Source organism: Lutra lutra, chromosome 7 (assembly GCF_902655055.1).
Source record: "Lutra lutra chromosome 7, mLutLut1.2, whole genome shotgun sequence".
NCBI lineage: Eukaryota > Metazoa > Chordata > Mammalia > Carnivora > Mustelidae > Lutra > Lutra lutra.
Genome location: NC_062284.1, coordinates 115,687,416 through 115,713,873, shown reverse-complemented (window position 1 = coordinate 115,713,873; position 26,458 = coordinate 115,687,416). Strand labels below are relative to the sequence as shown.

Genomic DNA, 26,458 nt, shown 5'->3' with positions numbered 1-26,458 from the left:
GCAAAGCAAAGTAAAAGTCAACGAGTTAGTATCCTTTGGGACATATGGTATATTGTTTCTTTCATCTCTCTTCCTCCTTTGCATCCCTCCTTCCCTAAAGGATCTGCATATAGTGGGTCCATCTTTCCCCTGTCCTTGAAAGCTTTTCATTACCTTTTCTGATGTTCAAACGTGGGTCAAGTCTAGTCATCAAACAGAGCAGCAAACTGCCAAGAGATTAAGTAATGAGCCACTCACATAAGGTATCCACTAATAAAAATTTAATATCATAAAACAAATCAGAAAACAGCAAAAAAAAATTATTTTAACCATTCACAATTAACGTGGAGAGACAAAATTATAAGGCAGCCATCCATGGAATGATTTCATGTTTACAAAGGATCCAGAAAAAGGGACATTTAAAAATCACTGTTCAGGCTACTGAACCAGGGGAACTGCTGTTTTATCCCATGAGACTTCCAACTTGATAGAAGATGCTATCAGAAAACAAATCAAAGCCAATTTCCTTCCGTTCGGCTGAGCATCTCTAGAGAATTCCCAATGGTTGTCTAGTCCTTTCCTACAAGTCATAAATTTCCTTCAAGTCTCCTGGGGTGAATCTAGATGTCTCAGGTACAAGGCAGGGGGTGGGCTCCATCACTGGTTTTAATGTCATAGCATCTTCAACAGTGCTCCTGGGATCATTCTGTTTTGAGCAGAACTTTTCTAATGGAAGGATGGTTCTCTTGTAGATCACCTTCCATTGCAGCAGTCTGGGAGAATCTGGTCTCACTATTCTCATCTCTTAAGAGGCCCAGAGGACCTGCAGGCAAGAACATTTTCTGGTTCTAGACAGCTCCCCTGTTTAGTACCTAGCTACCATGGGTTTGAGGGGCGTAACACTCCAATGCTGGTGTGTTTTCCTAGTTCTAATCCTTGAAAAAGAGAAAAACCAGGCAGTGACACTTACAAGTAGGCTGGTAAAAGACACAATTTCATCGTCTCCTCTCTACAAAGAACTGAACCCTCAAAATGACCACCTCTGTCCTTTCTCTAACGATTCAAAATATAGGAAACCGGGCTGACTCAACTGTTTTGAATAGGGAGATAAAAAGGTGATGGGGGAAGAGAGAACACATAGGCTCTGTAGAGCCTGTTTCCAATTCGCTACGCTCCAGTGCAGAGCCTTCGCCTAAAGAAATCTGGCAGCAGCGTGCACAGGAAAGCAGCCAGCCCTGGAAGGGCGCTGCTTCGGGGAAGTAGGGACTGATATGCTATCCGCTGGAAAACAAGGGAGGGGAATGGACCAGTAGCATTTTCCACCTTCATTTGCCATTTAAGAGTGCATTCGGAATCGGAAGAAATCTGCCCCTACCGAGGAAATGGGGACAAACTGCAATGAAGACCAAGTCTAGTTACGAGGAAGGAGGGCCGTGCCCGTCATCATCAGCTGCATCTCTTTGGTAGCCGGTAATTCATTCCATCAGTAATCACGGCAGCAACCTGAGACTGCCAATGTTTCCAAATGTGTGAGCGCATTAAGGCATCTACATTGAAGGAGGCAGTAAACTCAAGAGGAAAACAGAACTGAAATGTGCCAGTAAGTGACCATCACTGCGGCCCCGTCTGGGACACCGCCCAGCACGAGCAAGTTCATCCCCCTGTGAAGAAGGCCTCTGCCACATTGCTCGGTCCCCTGCTGCCTGGAGGTGCCTTTGAGCCCTCTGAGGTTAGTACGGCCATTTCTGCCTGCTGACCAGGAGAGAAATGAGTAGCTCCGGAGGCAGCAGCTTTAAAATCTGGGAAAGTCCACAGCTCCCAAGGGCTGAAAGGCCTTAAAAGGTGTGCTTGTTAATGTGAGGTCCACAGGGGAAGGCAAATTTGGAGGTTTGATGGTTCAGTCCTTGCCAGAGTTCAAGCCCCCCCACCCCCGCAATATATTCTAGCCAAACTTTTAATGATGGCAAGGCACTGCTCAAAGAGGCTTTGGCCGGCAGAATGAATTTCTCATCATTGCACGCAACAGGATGATAGAAAGTGCTGCTACCCAAACCAAACCAGACACTAAGATGTACTATTTATTTAACAAAGTAAATTTTCAGGGAGAATCAAGGCAACCATGACATCTCAGAGGACCAGATGAAGCCCCATGACTCCTGTAAGTCAGAGTTGTTATCAGGAAAGACACTCAGACTTTCCAGAGTGTACCTTCTGTTGGTTTTGATATCATATGCAATGGTTGCCAACCACTATACAAAACCATATCCTATGAATGCTACTTTGGTCTACGGCCAGCAGAGGGCTCACAAGCTCTATTTCCATAGCTGCGGACCCAGTGACAAATCTAGGAAGGAAATAAAGAAATTATAGGCATGCTGGCATGTACGTCATATAAAATATCTTACGAACTCCTAAACCCACTGCCCTAAAGAAAATAGCCTTGGTTCCCTCTTTATCTAATGTGTTTTGAAATGGAACAGAAAATCAAAAATAAATTAATAACAAAGTATTATACACTTAGTTGATAACACAAAGTTTACAGGGATTTTGGCAAATATGGAAAAACCATCCCAGTTGGTTAAACACTTTTACTATCTCAACTGTTTAAATGACCAGAATATTAGTGATTGTGTCATCTCATATACGTAGAAGTGATATTTTAAGGGCTTAACGAAGTTGCATTTGACACAAAGGTAACTTCATTGAAGGGAATAAAGAACAGAAACAATGTTATCTTCATCAACACAGTTCAAGAAGTGGTTGTCCTGATGAGAATTCAATTCACACAGATAACTAACGTGGCCACCCGCAGTACGCAGCAAATTATAGACAGGGAGGAGGGGCGTGGGGGAGGAGTCCGGAGAAAAGCATGGAGAAGATGAAGAGACAACAGACATGATTTCAATAAGCTTTAAATCAAGAGGCGAACATTTCCCACTTGTCATACGTCTCGACTTTCTTCACTGCTACAGGTGCTTATGTGATGCTGACCTAGCGCTCCCCAACGGACACCAAGTATTTTGCCATAGGGACTGATAGTGTGCTAATTTAAATATATAAAAAGAAAAAAAGAGACAACATAGGTCTTGGTAATCTTACTTTTGAAAAGATTATGACAAAGATGTCAGTTACTATCCAAATTCACTTAAAATTAACATCCTTTCATTTCAAAAGACACTTTGGGACCTGGCTGTTCTGGAAGGAAGGCCTGAGTGGGCCTGAACCTACCCGAACTTGGCTCCTCTGCACGGGAGGCAGGAATTCTGCAAAGGAGACCTTGAGAGGAAATTCTCGTTGCCTCCTTCAATGCTAGTTCATCTCTGTGGCTCCAGGATGGGACAGCAGTCTCGCTTTAAAGAGGCAGGTGCAAAAGGAGATGTTAAGTCTCTCCAGACATCCTCTCTTCAATGGACAGCTCTCGAGTAAAAAGTCAGCTTTTCCTGTGCCTTGCTGTCATTTTCCTGACTCTTGCCCCAAATATACTACAATTCTCTTTAGCATCTAAGAAGTGGGCATTATAACCTTTCCCAAGGTATGTGGCAGAGATGCTAAAGCACCGGTCTCACACGGCGACAACCATGTTCAAAATCAATGGACAAAGTAAGTGGCAGAGCCTCTAAACCAAGAAAGAGATTTAGCTTAATTATGGAACACTGTACTTTCATAATTACTGTTTCACTGTGAGTATGAAGTTGTCCACTTTTCCTTAAAGTGAAATTCCATCTTCCCTGAGAATAGGGTTAAGAGTAACATCAAAACTCAAAATGCCAAGGGCCCTTTAAAAAAACAACACAACGGAATGTCTGTGTCCAGTCGCAACGTGTTGTTTCTACTCTAAAAGCTTTCCATTGCTCCAGGTTTTAATCTCACCTCCCTCTGGACTCTAGGAATACGGGTGGAGATGGGCAAGGTGAGACAAGAGACCGAGGGAGTGAGCAGCTGTCCCGTGCTGGCTGTCCTCCCAGGACGGCAAACAGCCGAGGCGGAATCCGACGTTTAATGCTGGTGCCCTACTGACAGGATGAGCGGGATGAGGCAACCCAGGACCAGGGCGGCCACCTCCAGGCGGCTGAGGCCCCTCCCGCCAGTGGGGTCGGATTTGTGGCTGTGCCCCATTCCGCCCACCTCAGGGAGGACATGTACTGTGGCAACATAAAGAAATGTCCCGGCAGAGAAAAGCATGGCCACTCCAGTGGCATTGACCTCTGAAAGGGCTTCTTTACTGCTCTGTGAATTAAGAGAGAGAGAGAAAGAAGAAAAATTAAAACCAGTAAAATTCAGAGTCAGGAAAGTCCTGATTAATAAAAAAAAACACCACTCAGTATCACAACTGGTGCGATATGGGACACTGGGGCAACTTGATATCAGAGCAATTTTGTTATTGATGAGAAACTTCCAAATTTAAGACTACTAATGACGTACACAATTGCTTTTTTTTTTTTAAGATTTTATTTATTTATTTGACAGAGATCACAAATAGGCAGAGAGGCAGGCAGAGAGAGGAGGAAGCAGGCTCTCTGCTGAGCAGAGAGCCCCGATGCGGGGCTCGATCCCAGGACTCTAGGATCATGACCTGAGCCGAAGGCAGAGGCTTTAACCCACTGAGCCACCCAGCGCCCCAACAACTGTTTTTTATAAGTTTTATAAACTGCTGTTTATTGCCACAAACACAACTGCTTTTTCAAACAAATTTCAAGTCTGGTTGAACAGTCTGGCATGTATTATTCTTACAATGGAACCAATGGCATTATTAATGCAGGTGTTCAATTACACACATTCATTCATTTATTCTACTAACATTTAACGAACATCCCTATACACCAGGCTCTAGGATGGTGCTTGAGATACAGTGGTAATCCAGACGCGGTACCTGCCCTCACAGAGGCTGGAAACAGCTTATAAGCTAATCCTGACACAATGAATTTCAATTTTTTTCTATTACAAAAGTGTACCTATGGACTATGACAGTTAATTAAATTTTTAAGAAGAGAATACACCATATCATAACATGTAACCCCATGCCTCCAGAATTATACCTTCTTGTCAGAAGTTCTATGATAAACAGGGTAATACTTAAAAAGGAACTATATACTGCTTGTTGACTGAAAGGAGAAAAGCATCGGGGCACCTGGGTGGCTCAGTGGGTTAAAGCCTCTGCCTTCGGCTCAGGTCATGATCCCAGGGTCCTGGGATCAAGCCCCGCATTGGGCTCCCTGCTCAGCGGGGAGCCTACTTCCTCCTCTCTTTCTGCCTGCCTCTCTGCCTACTTGTGATCTCTGTCAAATAAATAAATAAAAATCTTTAAAAAAAAAAAAAAAAAAGAAGGGGCGCCTGGGTGGCTCAGTGGGTTAAGCCTCTGCCTTTGGCTCAGGTCATGATCTCAGGGTCCTGGAATCGAGCCCCGCATCGGGCTCTCTGCTCAGCAGGGAGCCTGCTTCCCTTCCTCTCTCTCTGCCTGCCTGTCTGCCTACTTGTGATCTCGGCCTGTCAAATAAATAAATAAAATCTTTAAAAATAAAAATAAAAGAAGAAGAAGAAAAGCATCTTCAAATGATCACAGGGGGTTTTTACAACACCTCAGTTGTTAGCAATCCAAATCAACGAACCTGATGAACGGGAACTTAATCGTGTCTTTTTTTTTTTTTTTTTAAAGATTTTATTTATTTATTTGACAGAGAGAGAGCACAAGCAGGTAGACAGGCAGGCAGAGAGAGAGAGGAGAAAGCAGGCTCCCTGCCAAGCAGAGAGGCTGATGCAGGACTCGATCCCAGGACCCTGAGATCATGACCTGAGCCGAAGGCAGAGGCTTAACTCACTTAGCCACCCAGGCGCCCACTTAATCGTGTTTTAACGACCTCATTTCTCGTATTTTTTTTTTAATACAAGTTTTACTGTATCAACTATGAATGGAATGACACTCAGAACCAATGACCATCAGAGAGAGTATGGGGGAAAGCAGTTCCTGTGAACTAGCCCTGAGTTAGCTTGGTTCTAAGATTTTCCTCCTGTGGCAGATCAGTTGACACTGAAGTACCACAGTGAGGGCTGTTAAGACCTGCAGCCCTACGCCTGGGTGCCTCAGTCATTAAGCGTCTGCCTTCAACTTGGGTCATGATTCCACCTGGGATCGAGCCCCGAATAGGGCTCCCTGCTTGGCAGGAGGCCTGGTTCTCCCTCTCCTACTCCCCCTGCTTGTGTTCCCTCTCTCACTGTCTCTCTCTGCCAAATAAATAAATAGAATCTTAAAAAAAAAAAAAAAAAAAAAGACTACAGCCCCAGGGGACAGAATTGGAAGGCAGGGAAAGGTCCACCTTGAACAAAAGGGAAGAATGCCCAGGCTCAGAACTGACAAAGAACACATGTTACTTGAGGTCTGATGTTATGTTCAGTGCAATGATAAAGAACTGGATATTTAGTATTTGGTGACATGAGAATATAGACATCTCTGCTCATCCCCTATTCTCCTCAAAACTGCTGTTTGCTTGTTCCTCACTCTTCATGCACCTGCTTAAACATTAAATTTGTACTGGTGTGACTTATTATATACCTGTCAAACAAAATTAGTGTGTTTGGTTAGGCTTCAGTGAAGCTATTTTAAAGATCATATATCTGGGGACGCCTGGGTGGCTCAGTCAGTTAAGTGTCTGCCTTCAGCTCAGACCATGATCCCAGGGTCCTGGGATTTAGTCTCACATTGGGCTCCTTGCTCAGCAGTGAGTCTGCTTCTCCCTCTGCCTGCTGCTCCCCCGCTTGTGCTCTCTCTCTCTGACAAATAAATAAAATCTTTAAAAAATAAAAAATAAAAAATAAATAAAGATAAAAAAAAAATAAGGATCATATATCTGTGCAAATATTTCCAGAACTGATGGGGAAGAAATTTTCAAAATAAATGAACAGGAAAAATGCTCTAAATTTATGAAGAGAATGCCATGGAATTAAGATGTTTACTTTGTACTGGCTTTTACTCTTAATTTCATCTTTAGTTTGAATGGGTAACTTAATTGTGTAATTCAACATAGAAGACCACAGGTTCTGGTAAATCACAAAAGAATTAGACACTTGTCTAGATAAGCTAGGAATGAGTCAGACTTACCTTACTTAGTCCTAAGTATGTCACCATGGACATAACTGGTGCCGCCAGTGCAAAGACAAGTAAGTGTTTCCGGATTCGATTCCGTTCTAGGCCAGCATGCATTAAGAAGGAAACCAGCCCAAAAGCAGCTGGTGCCTAGAAAAGAAAAAGTATTCCTAATTACTCTTAAAGTATGGATCACTTCTGGGTGCCTGGGTGGCTCAGTGGTTAAAGCCTCTGCCTTCGGCTCAGGTCGTGATCTCAGGGTCCTGGGATCAAGTCCCGCATCGGGCTCTCTGCTCGGCAGGGAGCCTGCCTCCTCCTGTCTCTCTGCCTGCCTCTCTGACTACTTGTGACCTGTCAATAAATTTAAAAAAAAAAAAAAAAAAATCTTAAAAAAAAAAAAGTATGGATCACTTCTATATTACAAAGCATATGTCATTTGACTGAATTCTCACCAAAACAAAAACAAAAACAAAAAAACAACCAGGCATGGTACCAAGACTGAGTTCTGCCTTTTAGGAATTAATGTTCTAAGCTAAGAAAATATCCTGTGTGTGTGTGTGTGTGTGTTTCAGCAAGAAAAGAGTATAAGAAAACAAAAACATTTATGAAGAAAAATTACTTTAAAATATAGAAATCTTGGGGCGCTTGGGTGACTCAGTGGGTTAAGCCTCTACCTTCGGCTCAGGACATGATCTCAGGGTCCTGGGATCAAGTCCTGCATCGGCTCTCTGCTTAGCAGGGAGCGTGCTTCTCCCTCCCCTTCTGCCTGCCTCTCTGCCTACTTGTGATCCCTCTCTCTCTCGCGCTGTCAAATATATAAATAAATAAAATCTTTAAAAAAAATAAAATATAGAAATCTATAGAGAATTTAAGAGTTTGTGTACATGACAGAAACACCGGCTGTGTTCACACAAAAACCTGTACATGCTTACACCGCTCCAGTTATAATTGCCAAAAAACTGGAAACAACCCAAGTGTCCATCAGCAGGTGACTGGATGAACAACTGTGGTACATCTGTACCAGGGACTACTGCTGGGCGATAAAGGATCAGTGAATGATACTCAGATATCACGGACAGACCCCAGAGACGCTGGAGCGGCATCAGTAAGGTTACAGAAAGTAATGGAAACAGCGTGATACTGTAACAAGGAAAGACAGAACAGGATGGAAAGCACAGGACAGAACCTTTTAGTGTATGAAAAGGTTGATATTATGAGTGAAAGAAGCCAGTCTCAAAAGAGTATGTACTATATGATTCTAATCATATGACATTCTCAAAAAGAGCTGCAGGGAGGCCGCTGAGTGGTTTCCATAGGTTGGGGGTGGTGGGAGGAGGTTTTGGGGTAATGCAGCTGTTCTATGTCCTGATTGTGGTTGCACAGATCCATACAAGTGTTAAAATTGGTAGACTAACTGGGGCGCGTGGGTGGCTCAGTGGGTTAAAGCCTCTGCCTTTGGCTCAGGTCATGATCCCAGGGTCTTGGGATCCAGCCCCACATCGGGCTCTCTGCTCAGCAGGGAGCCTGCTTCCCTTCCTCTCTCTCTCTCTCTCTGCCTGCCTCTCTGCCTATTTGTGATCTCTGTCAAATAAATAAAAATAAAATCTTAAAAAAAAATCGGTAGACTAACTGATTTACCATTGATAATTTAACAAAATAAAATTAAAAATTATCTGTAAAAAAAAAAGTCTGTGTACATGACCATAAAAAAAGTCCCTTCAAGTGAGAGTTTAAGAAAAGAGTAACAAAAAACCCTAGCTATGAACAGAGCCTGTCAATTATCTCAAATGAATGGCAATTATGAAAACAACTAAAAAAATCTTCCCGTTCCAAAAAAATGCCAATGTCCAAGAGAAATTTTAATTATGAATATATTCAATGTCAAATCTTCCACTAAAATTCCGCTTACCTTATGTAGCATTATTGCCACAAACACAATTAATTGGACGCTAGTCTGTGAAGTAGAGGCTGCTGCTCCTAAGGCCACTCCATCTGCTAAATTTGGAAAAAAAGAAAATGTAAAACAGTATAAAAACAACAACAACAATGTAGTAGTATCATGTGTGGGCTTTAGAGTCAGGTAGAGCTGTGTGACTCTGGGAAGGTTCCTTAACTTTTCTGAACCTTAGCCTTCTCATCTCTAAAATGGGCTCAAGGAAGTATGTATTCTTGGGATTTCCATGAGGGTTAAATGAGATAACATTACGTAAAGAGCATAGCACCTGGCCCCAAGTACGCAATATGTCTGTCAGCTGTTAAAACAGAAATTGCAGAGATTGCAAAGTAAGCATCTCTGCATCTTGTAGATGAAAAAAAAACAAAATAAAGACTCCAACTTCACATAGGTGACTTATGCTCAAGAAGTAAATATTGGCAGAATGGGTGAACTTCTGTCAGATAAGCACGTTATACTAGAAAGGTCCAGGTGACAGTGTGTCCTCTTCCACACGCCTTGTCGGTCACAGACACCTACTGTGGGACTGGTCTTCAGTTATGACTCTAAGGCATGCCCAGTCAGCGATCCCGCACCATCTGCACTCTACAGCCCACTCCTGCCTCAACAGGCACTTTGGGTTTATACTGAGCAACAGGGCTCCTCAGTACCAAAATGTCAAGGCTCTTTTCCAGATGAGGCTCTAAGGGCAGAAGTCAGCACATTTTTTCTTAAAGGGCCAAAGACAAAATATTTCAGGCTTTGCAAGCCATCTGCTCCCTTGCAGTCACTGCCCATTCTGCCATCACTGTGCAAAGGCAGTCACAGATAATATGTAAACAAGTGGGCATCATTGTGTTCCAAAAAACTTTATTTATAGGCACTAGAATTCAAATTGTGTGTAATTCTCATGTGCCATAAAATATTTTCCTCCATTAAAAAAATATAAAAACTGGGCGCCTGGGTGGATCAGTTGGTTAAGCCACGGCCTTCGGCTCAGGTCATGATCCCAGGGTCCTGGGATCGAGTCCCGCATCGGGCTCCTTGCTCAGTGGGGAGCCTGCTTCTCTCTCTGCCTCTGCCTGCCACTCTGCCTGCTTGTGCTCTCCCTCCCTCTCTCTCTGACAAATAAATAAATAAAATCTTAAAGAAAAAAAAAAAATATATATATATATAAAAACTGTTCTTAGCTTGCAAATCCCTGACACTGAGTCTGCCTGAGCCAGTGCTTGTGTGGGAGGACCTCATGAAGCAACCCTCTCCCCAAAGGCCAGCCCAGGGGCAGTTCATGCGGATAGTCCCTGGGATGTACACACTAAGCCTCCCATGCCAGGACCTAAGAGAAAGGAGTCTCACCACCACCCAACCCTACCTACCTGCAGCATGGACAACGAGACCCAGGGTGGTGGTGATTTTGGAATTGCTGGGCCTTGCTGTTTCTGGATCTAAAATACAAATAAACAAATCAGCCACGATGCAATGTGAAACAGAAAGTGTTAGAACAAATGACCTGGAGGCAGAATTCTTTGAAAGCTCTTCAAGCTTTGATTATATTTTCCCTATGACTGTCTTTTCTCTTTGGCTTCAAACACTTAGAAGTTTCCCCTGTCCTGAAAGAGGCAGGGAAGGAAGGGACACTTCATTAGTCCCAGCCTTCCCTGAACAGACAATATGGGACCCCCAACTGCCTCAACTGCCTCTTAAACCTCCAGCTCTCCCTGGAAAGTGTTCCGTGGCCTCTTGGTGTGTCTCCACAGACCTATCTCGTCACTACCCACCTACCCCTCTCCCCCAGCCTCCTGCAACTTTATCTTCATTCTAGTACCAAAATGTCTGTCATGTTTTGCCCTTCTCTATTTTATTGCCACTGTCCTAACTTAAATCTGCACCCACCTGAACGTCAATGAGCAAGAGGCTCCCAGCTGGTCTCCCCCTGTTCTCATTTCTCCCTCATCTAACTCATCTTCCACATCCTTGTCGGATTCAACTCTGAATCACCCCACTCTTCTGAAATGCCATTTATCTACTGCTTTTTTCAGATTCAGTCCACACTGGGTGCCTAATATCTTTATTAGCTGTTTTCATCTGATTCCTCACTACTTAGTCCAGTTACACCAGTTTCTTTAACACCTTCTAACAAAACCTTCTCGTTGTCCTTTCCCCAAATCTCTCTTCCTTAATTCTGGGCATGAACTTAAACTTCTCAGCTCATCAATCTGAAACCTAGCCACTGTTCAAAGTCTAATTCTAGGACCACTTCCCTCCAGAAAGACTCAAAGATTATTTCCAGGTCAAAAAGTTCCCCTTAAGCCAAGAGCTCTATGTGCACAGACTCTACATGCTACTTCAGATCTGTTCCTAGATCACAGCTGAGATATATGCAGCTGTTTTCACTCAAATAGGTCTGATATCCCCAGATTGACTGTAGACTACACAAAAGTGAGTTTTCCACTTCTTTCCATTTCTTTTTTACATCTTACAGAATGTAGCACAGCACTGGAAACCCAACAGCTGCTTAAAAAACCCTTATTGGAGACGGGAAAGAATATTTCTCTGTGTCACATTAATGTTTCTGCTATAGCAGGAAATACACAAGCGAGTAAATAATGTCCAAACAACATAAAATTAAAAGATGGGGACATCAAAAAGCCAGATGAAATGACAGATGGACATTAGCCAAATAAATTCCAAAGGACTTAATCTTCTGGAAAAAACCAGAACACAGAAGGAATGGTTTATAGTGGAAAAAAACATATGTAAGTGAAGTAATATGTTATCTTTTTAATAAAAATAAAATTACCTTCTGGTTAAACACTACAAGGTAGGGACAGTAAGGCCCCTAATTGGTCAGAGACACCAAATATTTCAATGTAGCCCCAAACTGTGAAGAGTATCATATTATACTGTGTGCCAAGCTTGTTTTGACTTTCCTTTATACAGTCTTGAGGTATGGTTATAAATAGCATCTTAAATAAATATTAGAGGCTTTAAAATTAAAACACAGTTTTTACAAATCTATAGGAAAAGACTGTACTTCAGCATAAATTTAATAAATGAATTTTTACTGATATTTAACAATATATAAAACCCTGTAGATAATAGGTAAAACCAAATTGTTGGATACATGAAAGCAAGCAAAAACAGTGACTTCAGAGATGAAACAGGAGGAAGAATAAAGGAACACAAGCTATTTTTAATTCTTTGTATAGGATTATAGGGCACCAGTGGGCCTTTAAATGCATTTAAAATGGAAACTGATGAGAATCACGAAAATGTCATAAATGCCACTGGGAGCAACTATGTAATGCAGTTGGAATCAAATACCATCCCACCAGAGGGTGCTTCTCATTTGCTATTTAGTAAAAGCACGCAAATAAAATCATTTATCCCTAAATCAATTTCCCAATACATGTAAGACCATTGAAAAAGAAAAAGTGTATGGAAAAATACTGAAAAGAAATAATATGTGCAAGGAGAATAACAAAACAAAAAGTACCCTTGGACTAAAAAGGCTAATTAAGTTCAATGAATTTGGAAAAAAAAAAAACAAAACCATTTATTTGGAAATAATTTCAAATCTTTCAAGTAATCTTTCAAATAAAAGTTTGAAATAATCTCTCAAATCTTCAGAAAAGTTTCAAGAATGTTCAAAAAACATTTATTACTCATTTCTCAGAATGACCTACTATCTAACATTTTGCCCCATTTGCTTCATTATTTGTGCTCATGTTCTTTCTGTATCCAAATGACACACACACACACACACACACACACACACACACACACACACTTTTTTCAAAGTAAGTTGCATACATGAAAACTCTTTACCCCCAGATATTTCAAATACCTAAGAGAAAGGATATTGTCTTACATAATCACATTACAATGATCAACTTCAGTAAATTTAATATTGATACTTTTTTCCTCATTTCTCTTGCATATTTTAATTTTGTTAACTGTCCAGGAATGTCTTTCAGAGCATTTTTCCCTCCCAGGAAGGATCCAGTCTGGGATCATATATGCACTTAGTTGTATCTCTTTAGTCCCCTTTAATCTGGAGAATTTTCTTTGCCTTCGATTTTGCAACACTGGTATCTCTAAAGAATACATGTCCCTTTCTGGGCCTTTCTTGTTTTTTAATAGAATGATCCCTTCCAGGGCGCCTGGGTAGCTCAGGTCATGATCCCAGGATCCTGGGATGGAGTCCCATGTCGGGCACCCTCCTCAGTAAGGAGCCTGCTTCTCCCTTTCCTGCACCCCCCCCATTTGTGTTCTTTCTCTGTCAAATACATAAAATCTTAAAAAAAAAAAAAAAAAAAAGAAAGAAAGAAAGAAAGAAAAAGAATGATCCTTTCCTTTTGGGTTTGTCTGATGCGGCCTGAGATTCTGCATCCTCAGAGGGAATACCACACAGGTGCTGCTTCTCAGGATGTCTAGAGGCACAGAATGTAGGTCTATCTGCTGCTTGCTAGCACAGTGTATTCTGGATTATATCCTGGAAATTGTGAATATCATTTTGTGGATACTCCGGGTTCAATTATATGCCTCCAAAAGTGTCTACTTTGTGTTTTGCCTGAAGTCACTTGGTTTGGCTTAAACTGCCAGTCTGTCTTTCGGGCGGCTGCCCGAATCCCAGGTCAGTTCTCTCCTCTTTAGCTGAGTCCGCCTGCAAAAGAATGGTTCGGGGCTCAGCTAGACTTGGGCTGAGTTTATACATAAAATCCGGGGCTGTGTTTCTCTGTACCTCTCCTTTCTAAGATTCTCCCCTCAATTTCCAGTGGCTGTAGCTACCTGACCTCTAGTTCCTTAGGCCAGAAAGACCGAGTTTTCTATCAGTTTTAGCTACCCTAGCTGGGCGCTGACTGCTTAAAAGCAGTAAAAACAGAAATTTACCCTATTCTAAGGGTTGACGCCCCTTCAGAATTTTCCTGCCTTAGGCCACTCCCTAGTATCTTTTCATGGAGGTTTTTAAAAATTTTCCCAGTTATCTGTGGGGAGGCTGGTCTGATAGGCACTTACTTGCTCACATTGCAAACAGACACCGATGACTTTAACCTTGATCATCTGGTCAGGTACTACCGGATTTCTTTATTTCATTACTCCTTTTTCCCTTGCAACTAATAAACAAATCAAAATTTACTCCCTAGATTTAACATTTGTTGATTCTGGCATGTGCCAATTTTTACCACGAAGCTTGCAAAAAGGATTTTCTCCTGCCAGCACTCTTTCTACACTTACAAGTTGGCATTTAGCAACCCACTGGAAGCAAGTGTTCTCCCTCCTCCTCTTCTCTTTCACATGGATGTGCTCAGCGCTTCCCATTTTCTCAATGGTTTTTGTTTCATTACTGTTCGTAATTATTTTTGGTGCTCAAACTGTCTTAGATCTGGCCAGCGGGAACCCCTTCAAGCTGGTTCTAAACTCTGTGACAAGCTTCCATTTTTTCCCTTCCTTCCTACTTTTTTTTTTTTGAGCACTAGATGTTCCAAGCTCATTTTGTACTTACCCTGCCCCTCTCCTGGAATCAGCCATTTCTCTGAAGAGCACTGGTATGCTCATTGCTACTGGTGTGTCTTTACTTCTAGGCCCTCTCTGCAGACAGAGCTAGGACATACATACATGTATACATAAACACACACGTATATATCTACACATATACACACATATACACACATACATTTTAGAAACGATGAGTCCAATAGCTCGAATTCCAGTCCATCCCTATAGGGGTTCTTTCTTGCCTTCCCCCATTCCATATTTGTACGTCCCCTCTTCCACAGTAAGAACTCTGCTTCCACCAACAGCAACACACTTACTCAAGTGAGAGTAACACTTGCTTAATCCTAGAATACATCTAAAACAGTTTCAGAATTGTTTTCACCTGTACCTTCACAAAAAGCAAAGCCTACTAAAAAGAGTTCAGTAATTTTTTATGCTTCTTCTCCAACTCCATTCAGAACTAAAAATATATAGTCAAATACTATATTCATATGTCATCTGAGTTTTTTCCTAAATCCCCTTCAGTGTGATTGTGTTATTCATTTGAATTACAGTTCACCTGCTTCAGTTAGCTTCCCCTAACCTTGTTGATTTCATTTTATTTTTTGAATATGGGGAATTGCAGCATGTTTCCAAAAGTCAAGACTACATCAAAGAGGCATGCCCAGGGAAGTGCCATGCCCTCCTGAAACTCTTCTATCCCATCCTACCCACCTCTTACAGGTAACTCTGTTGTCTAGCTGAGCTTTCGGTATCCTTTCTGTAAAAATAAGCAGATGTGTGTGTTTTAGTCCCCCTCTTTCTTACACAAAATGTAGTATATGATAGATACTAATTTACATTTTGGCTCCCTCCCCCCTTAAAAATATCTCCTAGAAATCTCTCCCTATCAATTCACAAAGAACTGATTCGTCATCCTTTTTCAGGGCGACCTGTAGAACTCCATTCTGTGCACACATTACACTTCATTCAACCAACGTCCATGACTGGATATTTAAGTGGTTTTACAGTGATAAATAATGCTGCACAGAATCACCTCATGCATGTGTATTTTCCTATTGGAGCTGCATTATCAGAATAAATTCTCAGAAGTGGCATTTTTGGAGTTGGATAGATACAAACGTAATCTTGTTTGATCTGGCCAAATTCCCCTCTGCAGCGGCCATACAATTTTGTACTCCCATAGCAATAGGTAAAGGTATGTTTCACTGTAGCTTTGATAACAAAGTATATTCTCAAGCTTTTGAATTTTTGCCTGACAGGTTCGAAGTGGCATTTCGGCAGAGTTTTGGTATACATTCTTTTTTTTTTTTTTTTTTTTTTTTTTTAAGTTTTTTTTTTTTATTTGACAGAGATCACAGGTAGGCAGCGAGGCAGGCAGAGAGAGAGAGGAGGAAGCGGGCTCCCTGCCGAGCAGAGAGCCCGATGCGGGGCTTGATCCCAGGACCCTGGAATCATGACCCGAGCTGAAGGCAGAGGCTTTAATCCACTGAGCCACCCAGGCGCCCCTGGTATACATTCTTAAGTGAAATTGCACATCTTTTCATATGTTTAAGGACCACTTTAATTACCTTTTTATGAATTATCTGTTCATGTCTTTTGCCTGCTTTTCCAGAGATTTTTTTTTTGTAGGTCATGCATTCTTAACCTAGGGTCCACATAGAAGAACACAGGTGCAATGCAGGGGGTGCCTGAGACCCTGACTCGGAAAAAAAGTGCATTTTAGTTTTTACTAACCTCTAAGTGAAACTTGGATTATGGGTACAGACCATAAACTGCAAATACTGGCACCACCTATACTTCACTGCCAGGAGGAGTACTCCGATAACTTCATGTTATTTTACAGCCGTGGATATCTTCCTATCATTGCTTCCACTCATCACTACTTTAAGGGCATATAAAGTGCCACCACACTGCACGATGACAGTCTTCGTGTTTGCAGATGTTCACGTGACGAAGCTGGGCACCTCTCAGGCAACTCTGCACCCAGTCATTCAGCTACTAAACAGCAGGAGTCAGGGGATCTCTCACTGGACCGACACCTCTATGCTGCTCTCCGCAAAGTTCTGTCAGTGTATTTGAAAAGAGATTATCTATAAACCCCTCTATCACCAAACTCTAGGGGAGTTTGATGCAACTCTTCCAAATTTATTCTATCATGGTGGCATTAACATTGTATCAAGGATTAGAATCTTTTTTTTTTAAATAATATAAGCCATATTAAAGATGCTGACCCAGCCAAAGATGGATTCATTTATCTTTTTAAAAAATTTTTTTATTTAAATTCAATTTAGTTAACATATAGTTTATTATTAGTTGCAGGGGTAGGACTTAGTGATTCATCAGTTGTATAAAACACCCAGTGCTCATTACATCACGTACCTTCCTTAATGCCCACCACCAATTACCCCATGCCCCCACCCACAGCCCCTCTAGCAAACCTCACTTTGTTTCCTATAAAGAGTTTTTTTTTTTTTTAAGATTTTATTTATTTATCTGTCAGAGAGAGAGAGGGAGAGAGAGCGAGCACAGGCAGACAGAATGGCAGGCAGAGGCAGAGGGAGAAGCAGGCTCCCTGACGAGCAAGGAGCCTGATGTGGGACTCGATCCCAGGACGCTGGGATCATGACCTGAGCTGAAGGCTGCTGCTTAACCAGCTGAGCCACCCAGGCGTCCCTATAAAGAGTTTTTTATGGTTTGCCTTCCTCTCTGTTTTTGTCTTATTTTTTCTTCCCTTCCCCTATGTTCACCTGTCTTATTTCATAATGAATTCATTTATCTTAATACAAAAAAGTTACTATATCTGGGGGTGCCTTGCTGGCTCAGTTGGTGGAACATGTAATTTCTTGGGATCATGGGTTCGAGCCCCATGATGGGTGTAGAGTTTACTTTATTTATTTATTTAAGATTTTTATTTATTTATTTGTCAGAAAGAGACACAGCAAAGAGAGGGAACACAAGCAGGGGGAGTGGGAGAGGGAGAAACAGGCTTCCCACCAACCAGGAGCCTGATGAAGGGCTCTATCCCAGGACGTTGGGATCATGACCTGAGCCGAAGGCAGACGCTTAATGACTGAGCCATTCAGGTGCCCCTGGAGTTTACTTTAAAAATTAATTAATTAATTAATTAATAATTTAAAAAACTTTTTTTCTAAAGTTACTATGCCTGGAGTTAAATTTTAAGTCTTGGAGAATTGTAGTTGTAGTTGAGGAAGTGTATCTTTCTTTGGAAAGCAAGGTATGAATGTGTTTAAGTGTATTTGTAAGAAAATATCTTCCTGAAGCAAGAATTTCTATACTAGTAACCATCAAAACAAAAAAACCAGATCAACTGGATGTTCAACTTGACACTCTGTTGCCTTGTTGAATCCCCTCTCACAATTTTGTTTTTAGCCAAGCTAAGCAATAAAAGCTGTCATGCTGCTGTCCTAAAATAATAAAATTTAACTCCACCTTGCATATGATTTAAATATATTACTTGATTAATTAATGCATCAATAAAGAAGACATACATTACTATATCATAAATTTGTTTTTAATGTTTTGGAACTATATTTCAACATAATCGGGTTTTCTCTGTAATCCTACACATTATGGTTTACATGTTTAAAAACATGATTCCAATAAAAGGTTCACAGGCTTCAGAATGCCTAAGGGCTCCACAGCACAAAAAAGGTTAAGAATTTCTGCCCCAGACTCAACAAAATGAGACAGCTCTGAGATAAGCATGGTAATAACCCAATGAGCACTCTCTTGTGCCACATGTCACAACTCAACAGCTCCCCCAACTGAATAAAATGTTCACTAGTACCCAAGAAAAACAAGAGTTTTTGGCACTAAAGAAGGCCACTGATACATATTGAATTATTCAATCATCTGTGACTTTTTAAACTGTAAATTTACTGTACTGCCCAGAAAGCCTGGGGGCCACTTACCGTCAGTAGAATGCACATGGGAGCTGCCAATCTGGTCTACCAGCAACATGAAAACGAAGCCCAGCACAAGGGAAACGCCAATGTAGGCGTGCAGCTGTGTGTGGTCATGGCTGTGCTCATGTTCATGGGCAACTGGTATTTCTGCTGCTTTGTCCGATGCAATCACATTCTGTGTTTCACTCACTTGGTGGTGTTTACCTAGAACAGAATGAACCATCAAGAGAAAATGTTTTCCTCCTTGGAACATTTTTATAGATGCTCCCATTCTTCTGTATTTCAAGCTCTACTTACTTTACTGCAAAGACATCTACTTCCTATATTACAATCCAGCCAATCATAAGCTCTTTTTGACATGCAGATCTTTTTTTTTTCAAGATTTTACTTATTTATTTGACACAGAAAGAGAGACAGCACATGCAGGGGGAGCAACAGGCAGAGGGAGAAGGAGGGGGGATGGGAAGCAGGTTCCCACTGGGCAGGGAGCCTGATGTGGGGCTCAATCCCAGGACCCTGGGATCATGACCTGAGCTGAAGGCAGATGCTTCAACTGGGCCACCCAGGTATCTGGCATGTAGATGTTTTAACTGACTATTACTCTCAAAACCTGGAAGTGGAAGCAAATCACCGAGCAAGAAAGCAGTCATATTCCCAAGTGATATCCTCCACAGATCCTCCTTTTTGGCTAAGAAATTTGTGCCCATATCATCCAAGAAACTACAGTAAGTTTTGTCCTGATGAAGACAGGAAAATGAAGAGCAGTAGTAATGAAAATAATTTCAACCAAATTCATCTAGTTTTAGACCTCAGTTGATTTAGAGATTGCAAATAAAGAGCAAACTGAGTATAAAACTTCTAGCTTTAAAAAATATCAGGAGGGGGGGGCCATCTGGGGGGCTCAGACAATTAAGCATCTTCCTTCGGCTTTGGTCATGATCTCCAGGTCCTGGGATCAATCCTGAGTCTGGCTCCCAGTTCAGCGGGGAATCCTGCTTCTCCCTCTCCCTCTGTGTCTCTCCCCTGCTCATGCTCTCTCTCTCAAATGAATAAAATCTTAAAAGCATATACCAGTAGGCAGTCATTAACTAGAAACCAAAAGGGCAGAGCAGTTTAAGAGACACAGCTTTCCATCTAAATTCAGTTCTAGAAATGTAATTGCTGGGATACTCTGAATTATAGGAAGTGACACTTGGCCAAGTAACACTTGGCCAAGTAACACTTCTGGTTTATTATACTCACATATGACACTCAAAGCATAAATACCTCAATGCCAGAATCCTGATCATAGCTGTATTTATTTATTTTTTTTTTAAAGATTTTATTTATTTATTTGACAGAGAGAGATCACAAGTAGGCAGAGAGGCAGGCAGAGAGAGAAAGGAGGAGGAAGCAGGCTCCCCGCCAAGCAGAGAGCCCAATGTGGGACTCGATCCCAGGACACCGAGATCATGATCCGAGCCAAAGGCAGAGGCCCAACCCACTGAGCCACCCAGGCGCCCTCCTTGCTGTATTTAATGAAGAGAGGCTAACATATTAGTTATTTCTCATTTACAATCAAATTAAGCATTTTTACCTTTGATCAAAGAAATTACACAAGCTTGTAATATTTTAGACCCTCCCTTAATCCTTTAAAAGATATTTTTGAAGGGCACAAAGCACATGCCATGTGAAAATTTAAAAAAAACAAACAAAAAAACCCCTATATATTCTCCTAATTCCTGATTTTGTTTTCATAGCCATTTTTTTAACCTTTTTAAAAATGTGAAAAAATATACATAAAATTTACTTACCATTTTAACCACTTTTAAGTGTAGAGTTCTATAGCATTAAGTACATTCACACTGTTCTGCAACCATCACCCTCACCTAGCTCTAGAACTTCTTCATCAACCCAATGGAATTTTTTAATCTGGTCAGTTTTGTTTGTTTGTTTGTTTTTCCTAACAGTGATTTTGTCTACTTGTTTTAAAATTGAATGCCCAAATCTCTCTTTTTTATTTTTTAAAATTTATTTATTTATTTTTAAAGATTTTATTTATTTGACAGAGAGAGAAAGAGCATACAAGCAGGAAGAGTGGAGAGAGGGAGAAGCAGGCTCTCCACTGAGCAGGGAGCCAGATGCAGGGCTCAACCCCAGGACTCCAGGATCATGACCTGAGCTGAAGGCCGAAACTTAACTGACTGAGCCACCTAGACACCCCTAAATCTATTATTTTTGTAAAAGATCAACTTTATTGAGGTATAATTTACATACAATAAGACACAATGAGCTTTCACAATGAAAAAATTCTAGTAACTACCACCAAGATACCAAACATTTTAAAATCCCAGAAAAGTTCTTTTATGCTCCTTTGACATCAATATATCGCTCCTGTTCCCAAGCAAGGACTAACGTGCTTCTTGTCCCCAGAAACACTTTTTTTTTCCCTGTTCTAGGATCTTATATAATTGGAATCATATAATGCATAACTTTTGTGTAAGGATTCTTTTGCTTATAGCAATGTTTTGAGATTTATCTATGCTTTGCATGTATCAGTTTGTTTTTTCCTCTTTTTTTGCTGAGTAATTTTCCACTGCATGGACATATCACAATTTGTTTACCCATTCACCTACTGATGGACATTGGGGTTATTTCCAGTTATGGTCTATTATAAATAAAGCTTCTATGAGCATTCAGGTACAAGTCTTTCTGCAGAAGGGTTAGCTATAAAAAACTGTCTTCCACAGTGATTGTACAATCTTACACACCTAACACCAGTGTATGACAGTACTAGTTGCTCTATACCATTGTCAACATGTGATAATATGAGACTTTAAAATTTTAACCACTTAACAGACTCAATCACATTATCTGCAAACAGTTTTACTTCTTTCCAATCTTTATGCCTTTTCTTTCTTTTTCTGGCCAGGACCCCAAATACAATGTTAAATACCAGTGGCTGAGAGGAGATGGCCTAGCTTTGTTCTGAATCTTACAGGTGTCTTAACCATAGGGTTTTCGAATACACTCTTTCTCAGTAAGGAAGTTCTTTCCTAGTTTGCTGTACTTTATTTTAATGAAGGAGGGTTTAATTTTGTCAAACTCTTTTCTGTACTTGTTAAGGATGATCAAACAGGGCGCCTGGGTGGCTCAGTGGGTTGAGCCGCTGCCTCCGGCTCAGGTCATGATCTCAGGGTCCTGGGATCGAGTCCCGCATCGGGCTCTCTGCTCAGCAGGGAGCCTGCTTCCCTCTCTCTCTCTGCCTGCCTCTCTGCCTACTTGTGATCTCTCTCTGTCAAATAAATAAATAAAATCTTTCTTTTTTTAAAAAAGGATGATCAAATAGTATTTCTACATTATTCAATTAACATAATGAATTAAACTGGTTTTTTAATATTATTCCAACCCCTACTTTGTATTCCTGGCATAAACTCCTATTGATCAAGACGTGTTATCCTTTTCCTATACTGCTGGATTCAGTTTGCTACATTTGGTAAAGGACTGCTGTGTGTACATTCATGAGCAGTATCTGCCTGTAACTCTTTTCCAGTAACATCTCTGAATCACACTGGTATCTTAAAATGAGTTGGGGTAGGGGCACCTGAGTGGCTCAGTGGGTTAAGCCTCTGCCTTCAGCTCAGATCATGATCCCAGGGTCCTGGGATCGAGCCCCACATCGGGCTCTCTGATCAGCAGGGAGCCTGCTTCCCCCAACCCCCGCTGCCTGCCTCTCTGCCTACTTGTGATCTCTCTCTCTCTCTCTCTGTCAAATAAGTAAATAAATAAATCTTAAAAAAAATAATTAAAAAAATGAGTTGGGGTGTTCCTCCAAGAGACAGACAGAAAAGACTTCCTTCAGCCAATACATTTCCATTTTATTGATTTAAAAAAGGTCTATGACTATCAACAGTTATTCTGATGTTAAGTAGTATTTTTAAGTTACCAAAATGAGATTTATGATGTTTTTTAAACTTTTAAGACCGTGACCTATATAGTAAAAAATAAATTTTATATACATGAAAAACTAAATACAAAGTTTCACCAAACAGTGAAGCTTATAATGGTTACAACTCAGTCTTCCATTTCTTTCTCTTTCCCTCTTTTTTTGTCCCTCTACCAGGCTCTTTTTTTTTTTTTAAGATTTTATTTATTTATTTGACAGAGAGAGAGAGAGAGAGATCACAAGTAGGCAGAGAGGCAGGCAGAGAGAGGAGGAAGCAGGCTCACTGCTGAGCAAAGAGCCCGCTGCAGGGCTCGATCCCAGGACCCTGGGATCATGACCTGAGCTGAAGGCAGAGGCTTAACCCACTGAGCCACCCAGGTGCCCCTACCAGGCTCTTTTTAAATGCTGGTCACAAGTCCAACTCACTAAATTTATCTGAAGACCCACTGAGTTGCTATCTTCAGTTTGAAAGTGTTATTGGACTCAGAGGAGAAATGGATGATTTTGGAATAAGGGGCACTTTCTGGAAATTAGAAGCCTGGGCTGCAGTGGTCAACTAAAGAGAGCTAAAACATTAAACAAGCCTAAGAGAAAAGAGTGGGCAGGTTGTAGTTGCCCCACTTGATTTCTTACACAAAATAAATTGTTAGCAGTAAGGATGTTAAGCCAAAGAACTGACTGAAAGCTCAGAGATGAAAAATAATTAAGTTTCGAAAGGAGGCCAAGAATCTTGAATTAGTAATGCTGAACAATTAAAATGTAGCCTTGTGGTAACATGACTGTATTTAGTTTGTGAAAATCATGAGCTGTACCCTGCCAATATGCGTATTTTCCTATTTGTATATTTTTGTATGTAATATTTTGATAAAAATTAATAAATTCAAAATGTAGTACTCTGGTGCCCAATACTGAGATGGCTGCACCCATCATTCTTCAACTAGGGTCTTCTTTGTTAGCTGGGGACTAGTTTAGCACCGTCTCAAAAATGTGAAATAAATGAACTAAAACATCTTGTTTTTGCTAAAGACAAGGCAATTTTGGGTATACTTCCATTTTAATATAGATAACAATGATTTAATTCTTCATATTTATAGATGTTAAGAAACTGCCGTGTGGGGCATCTGGCTGGCTCAGTCAGTGGAGCGTGCGACTCTTGATCTAGGGCTGTAGGTTCGAGCCCCACACTGGGTGGGATTACTTTAAAATAAAATCTACTTAAAAATAAAATCTTTAGGGGTGCCTGGGTGGCTCAGTGGGTTGAGCCTCTGCCTTCAGCTCAGGTCATGGCCTTAGGGTCCTGGAATCGAGCCCTGCATTGGGCTCTCTGCTCAGCAGGGAGCCTGCTCCCCCCCCCCACCCCCGCCTGCCTCTCTGCCTACTTGTCATCTCTCTCTCTCTGTCAAACAAATAAATAAAATCTTTTTTAAAAATTAAAAATATAAAATCTTGAAAAAAAATAAAAAACAAAAGAAGCTACCCATCAGAAGTAAATCACAGAATTTTGGTAGCTACAATTTTTGATACTATTTAGAAATATGCTATTGGAGGGGACCTGAATGATTACATTTTCATAAGGTACCCACTTAACACCTAACCTGGGTTCCCACCTCTCCCTCTGCCTATACTATATGCGTGAGTTAATGAATCCATGGGCCCTCCATGCTGCTTCTCCTGCACAACAACTTGTCTCTCGAGACTCAGCTTGGAAGTCCCCTCTTCCTTGAGATTTCTGTGTCCTCTTCTCCTCATCATACACAGCACACTAGGCATCTTTCTACCATAGGTCTTACACCACACTATACCATAATTCAGACATCAGCAAATTACAGTACAGGGCTGGTGCCTATTTTTGTAAATAGAAATTGCATTGGAACACAGCCACACTCATTTGTTCACAGATTATCTATGGCTGCTTTCACACTATGACACCAAGGTTGAATAACTGCAACAGAAACCATATGGCCCACAAAGCCTAAAGTATTTGCTATCTGGCCCTTCACAGAAAATGTAAGCCAACCCCTGCTGTTATTGATGCTTATTCATTTTCCACTGACTGTGAATTCTTGAAGGCTGGGACTATATCTTAGATCTCTGAACTGCTAAAAATCAAATCAATAGAAAGCCAGAAATCTAGCAAATACTCAACAAATAAATGCTGAAGGCAAAAAATGGCCTTTACTTGTATCATTTTTTAATGTGGCATTTCATTTCAAAAGTTACGGCAATTAATTATTTTCTAGACAAAAAGTGTTTTTTCTTTTTTGAGAGAGTGCATGTGAGTGGGGGGAGGGGTAGAGAGAGAGGGAGAGAGAATCTCAAGCAGGCTTCACATGCAGTGCAGAGCCCAACGTAGGGCTCAATCTCAGGACCCTGAGACCATGACCTGAGCCAAAATCAAGAGTCAGACACCTAACCGACTGAGCTACCCAGACACCCTAAGAAAAAGATTTTTTTTAATAGAAATAAATTATAATCCTTTAGTCTTCTTTTAAGATAATTGTGCACATGCTTTTTTATAAATTCAATAGGTAACAGGTATTTATACTAAATCAGGTGACAGGTTATGCTGAGTTTAGATAAAAGCATGGGTTAACATGTTATTGAAGGGTGTTAGGCAGGGTGCCTGGGTGTCTCAGTGGGTTAAAGCCTCTGCCTTCGGCTCAGGTTATGATCTCAGGGTCCTGGGATCGGGTTCCCACATCGGGCTCTCTGCTCAGCAGGGAGCCTACTTCCTCCTCTCTCTCTGCCTGCCTCTCTGCCTAGTTGTGATCTGTCAAATAAATAAATAAAATCTTAAAAAAAAAGGGGGGGGAGTGTTAGGCATCCTATTATTTGTGAACAGTGGCATCATAATTTTTTTTAAATTTTTTTTAATGATTTTATTTATTCATTTGAGAGAGAGAGAGAGAGCAAGCGAGCATGAGAGGAGAGAGATCAGCGGGAAACTCAGACTCCCTGCCAAGCAGGGAGTCCGATGCGGGACTCGATCCCAGGACTCCAGGACCATGACCTGAGCCGAAGGCAGTTGCTCAACCAACTGAGCCACCCAGGTGCCCCGGCATCATAATTTTTAAAGGCAATTACTTTTTGGATGTCTATAGCACTGAAACTAAACAGTAAGCCTAATTACAACTTTCCAAGGATGGTCAACATCATTTTACTTTATGAGATATAACTGTATCAGAATTTTATTTTTTTTAAAGATTTTATTTATTTATTTGACAGAGACAGAGACGAGACAGAGAGAGCTCAAGCAGAGGGATTGGCAGAAGGAGTGGAAGAAGCAGGCTCCTGCCGAGTAGGGAGTCTAACGTGGGGCTTGATGCAGGACCCTGGGATCCGGACCTGAGCTGAAGGCAGACTCTTAATCGACTGAGCCATCCAAGTGCTCCTATATCAGAATTTTAAAGTGTACATGAGTATAAGATCCTTCCATATTTTATTCCAACAATGCCTTTTTAAAAAGACTGAATATAATTAACATACAATGTTTTATTAGTTTCAGATGCATAACATACTGATCCAACAATTTTTTATATTACTTAGTGTTGACCGCAGGTAAGTATAGTTACTGTCATCATACAACGTTATTATAATATTATTGACTAAACTCCCTATGCCACACTTTCCATCTCAGTGACTTATTTTATAACTGGAAGCTTGTACCTCTAAATCCCCTTCACCTATTTCACTCATCATCCCAGGCATCTTCCCTCTGGTAAACATCAGTTCGTTCTCTGCATTTAAGAATCTGGTTTTTTGTTTTTTAATTTTTTTCCCCCTTAAGATTTATTTGAGAGAGAGAGAGAGAGAGAGAGCGAGCAGGGGGAGGGGCAGAGGGAAGGAAAGAATCTCAAGCAGCCTCTGCACTGAGCACAGCGCCAATGCGGGGCTCCACCTCATGACCCTGAGATCACGACCTGAGCCAAAACCAAGCATCTAATGCTTAACTGACTGAGCCACCCAGAGGCCCCAAGAGTCTGGGTTTTTTGTTTGTTTTTTAGATTCTACATATAAGTGAAATCACATTGTATGTCTTTCTCTGTCTGATGTATATCACTTAGTATAATACCCTCCAGATCCATCTATGTTGTTGCAAATGGTAAGATCTCGTT

General features: G+C 41.1%; 1 protein-coding gene across 1 annotated transcript in view; it reads right to left on the bottom strand.

The window, feature by feature from the left end:
• Positions 1-245: 245 nt before the first annotated feature.
• The window catches only part of SLC39A9 (solute carrier family 39 member 9), a 61,034-nt gene continuing 34,821 nt past the window's right edge, over positions 246-26,458 (bottom strand). Inside the window, exons 3-7 of the mRNA XM_047737017.1 lie at positions 18,425-18,622; positions 10,367-10,435; positions 8,967-9,052; positions 7,073-7,207; positions 246-4,206 (exon numbers count right to left, since the gene is read on the bottom strand). Of these exons, the coding sequence (XP_047592973.1) occupies positions 3,976-4,206; positions 7,073-7,207; positions 8,967-9,052; positions 10,367-10,435; positions 18,425-18,622 (719 nt within the window). The 3' untranslated portion in view covers positions 246-3,975. The remainder of the gene's footprint in view (positions 4,207-7,072; positions 7,208-8,966; positions 9,053-10,366; positions 10,436-18,424; positions 18,623-26,458) is intronic.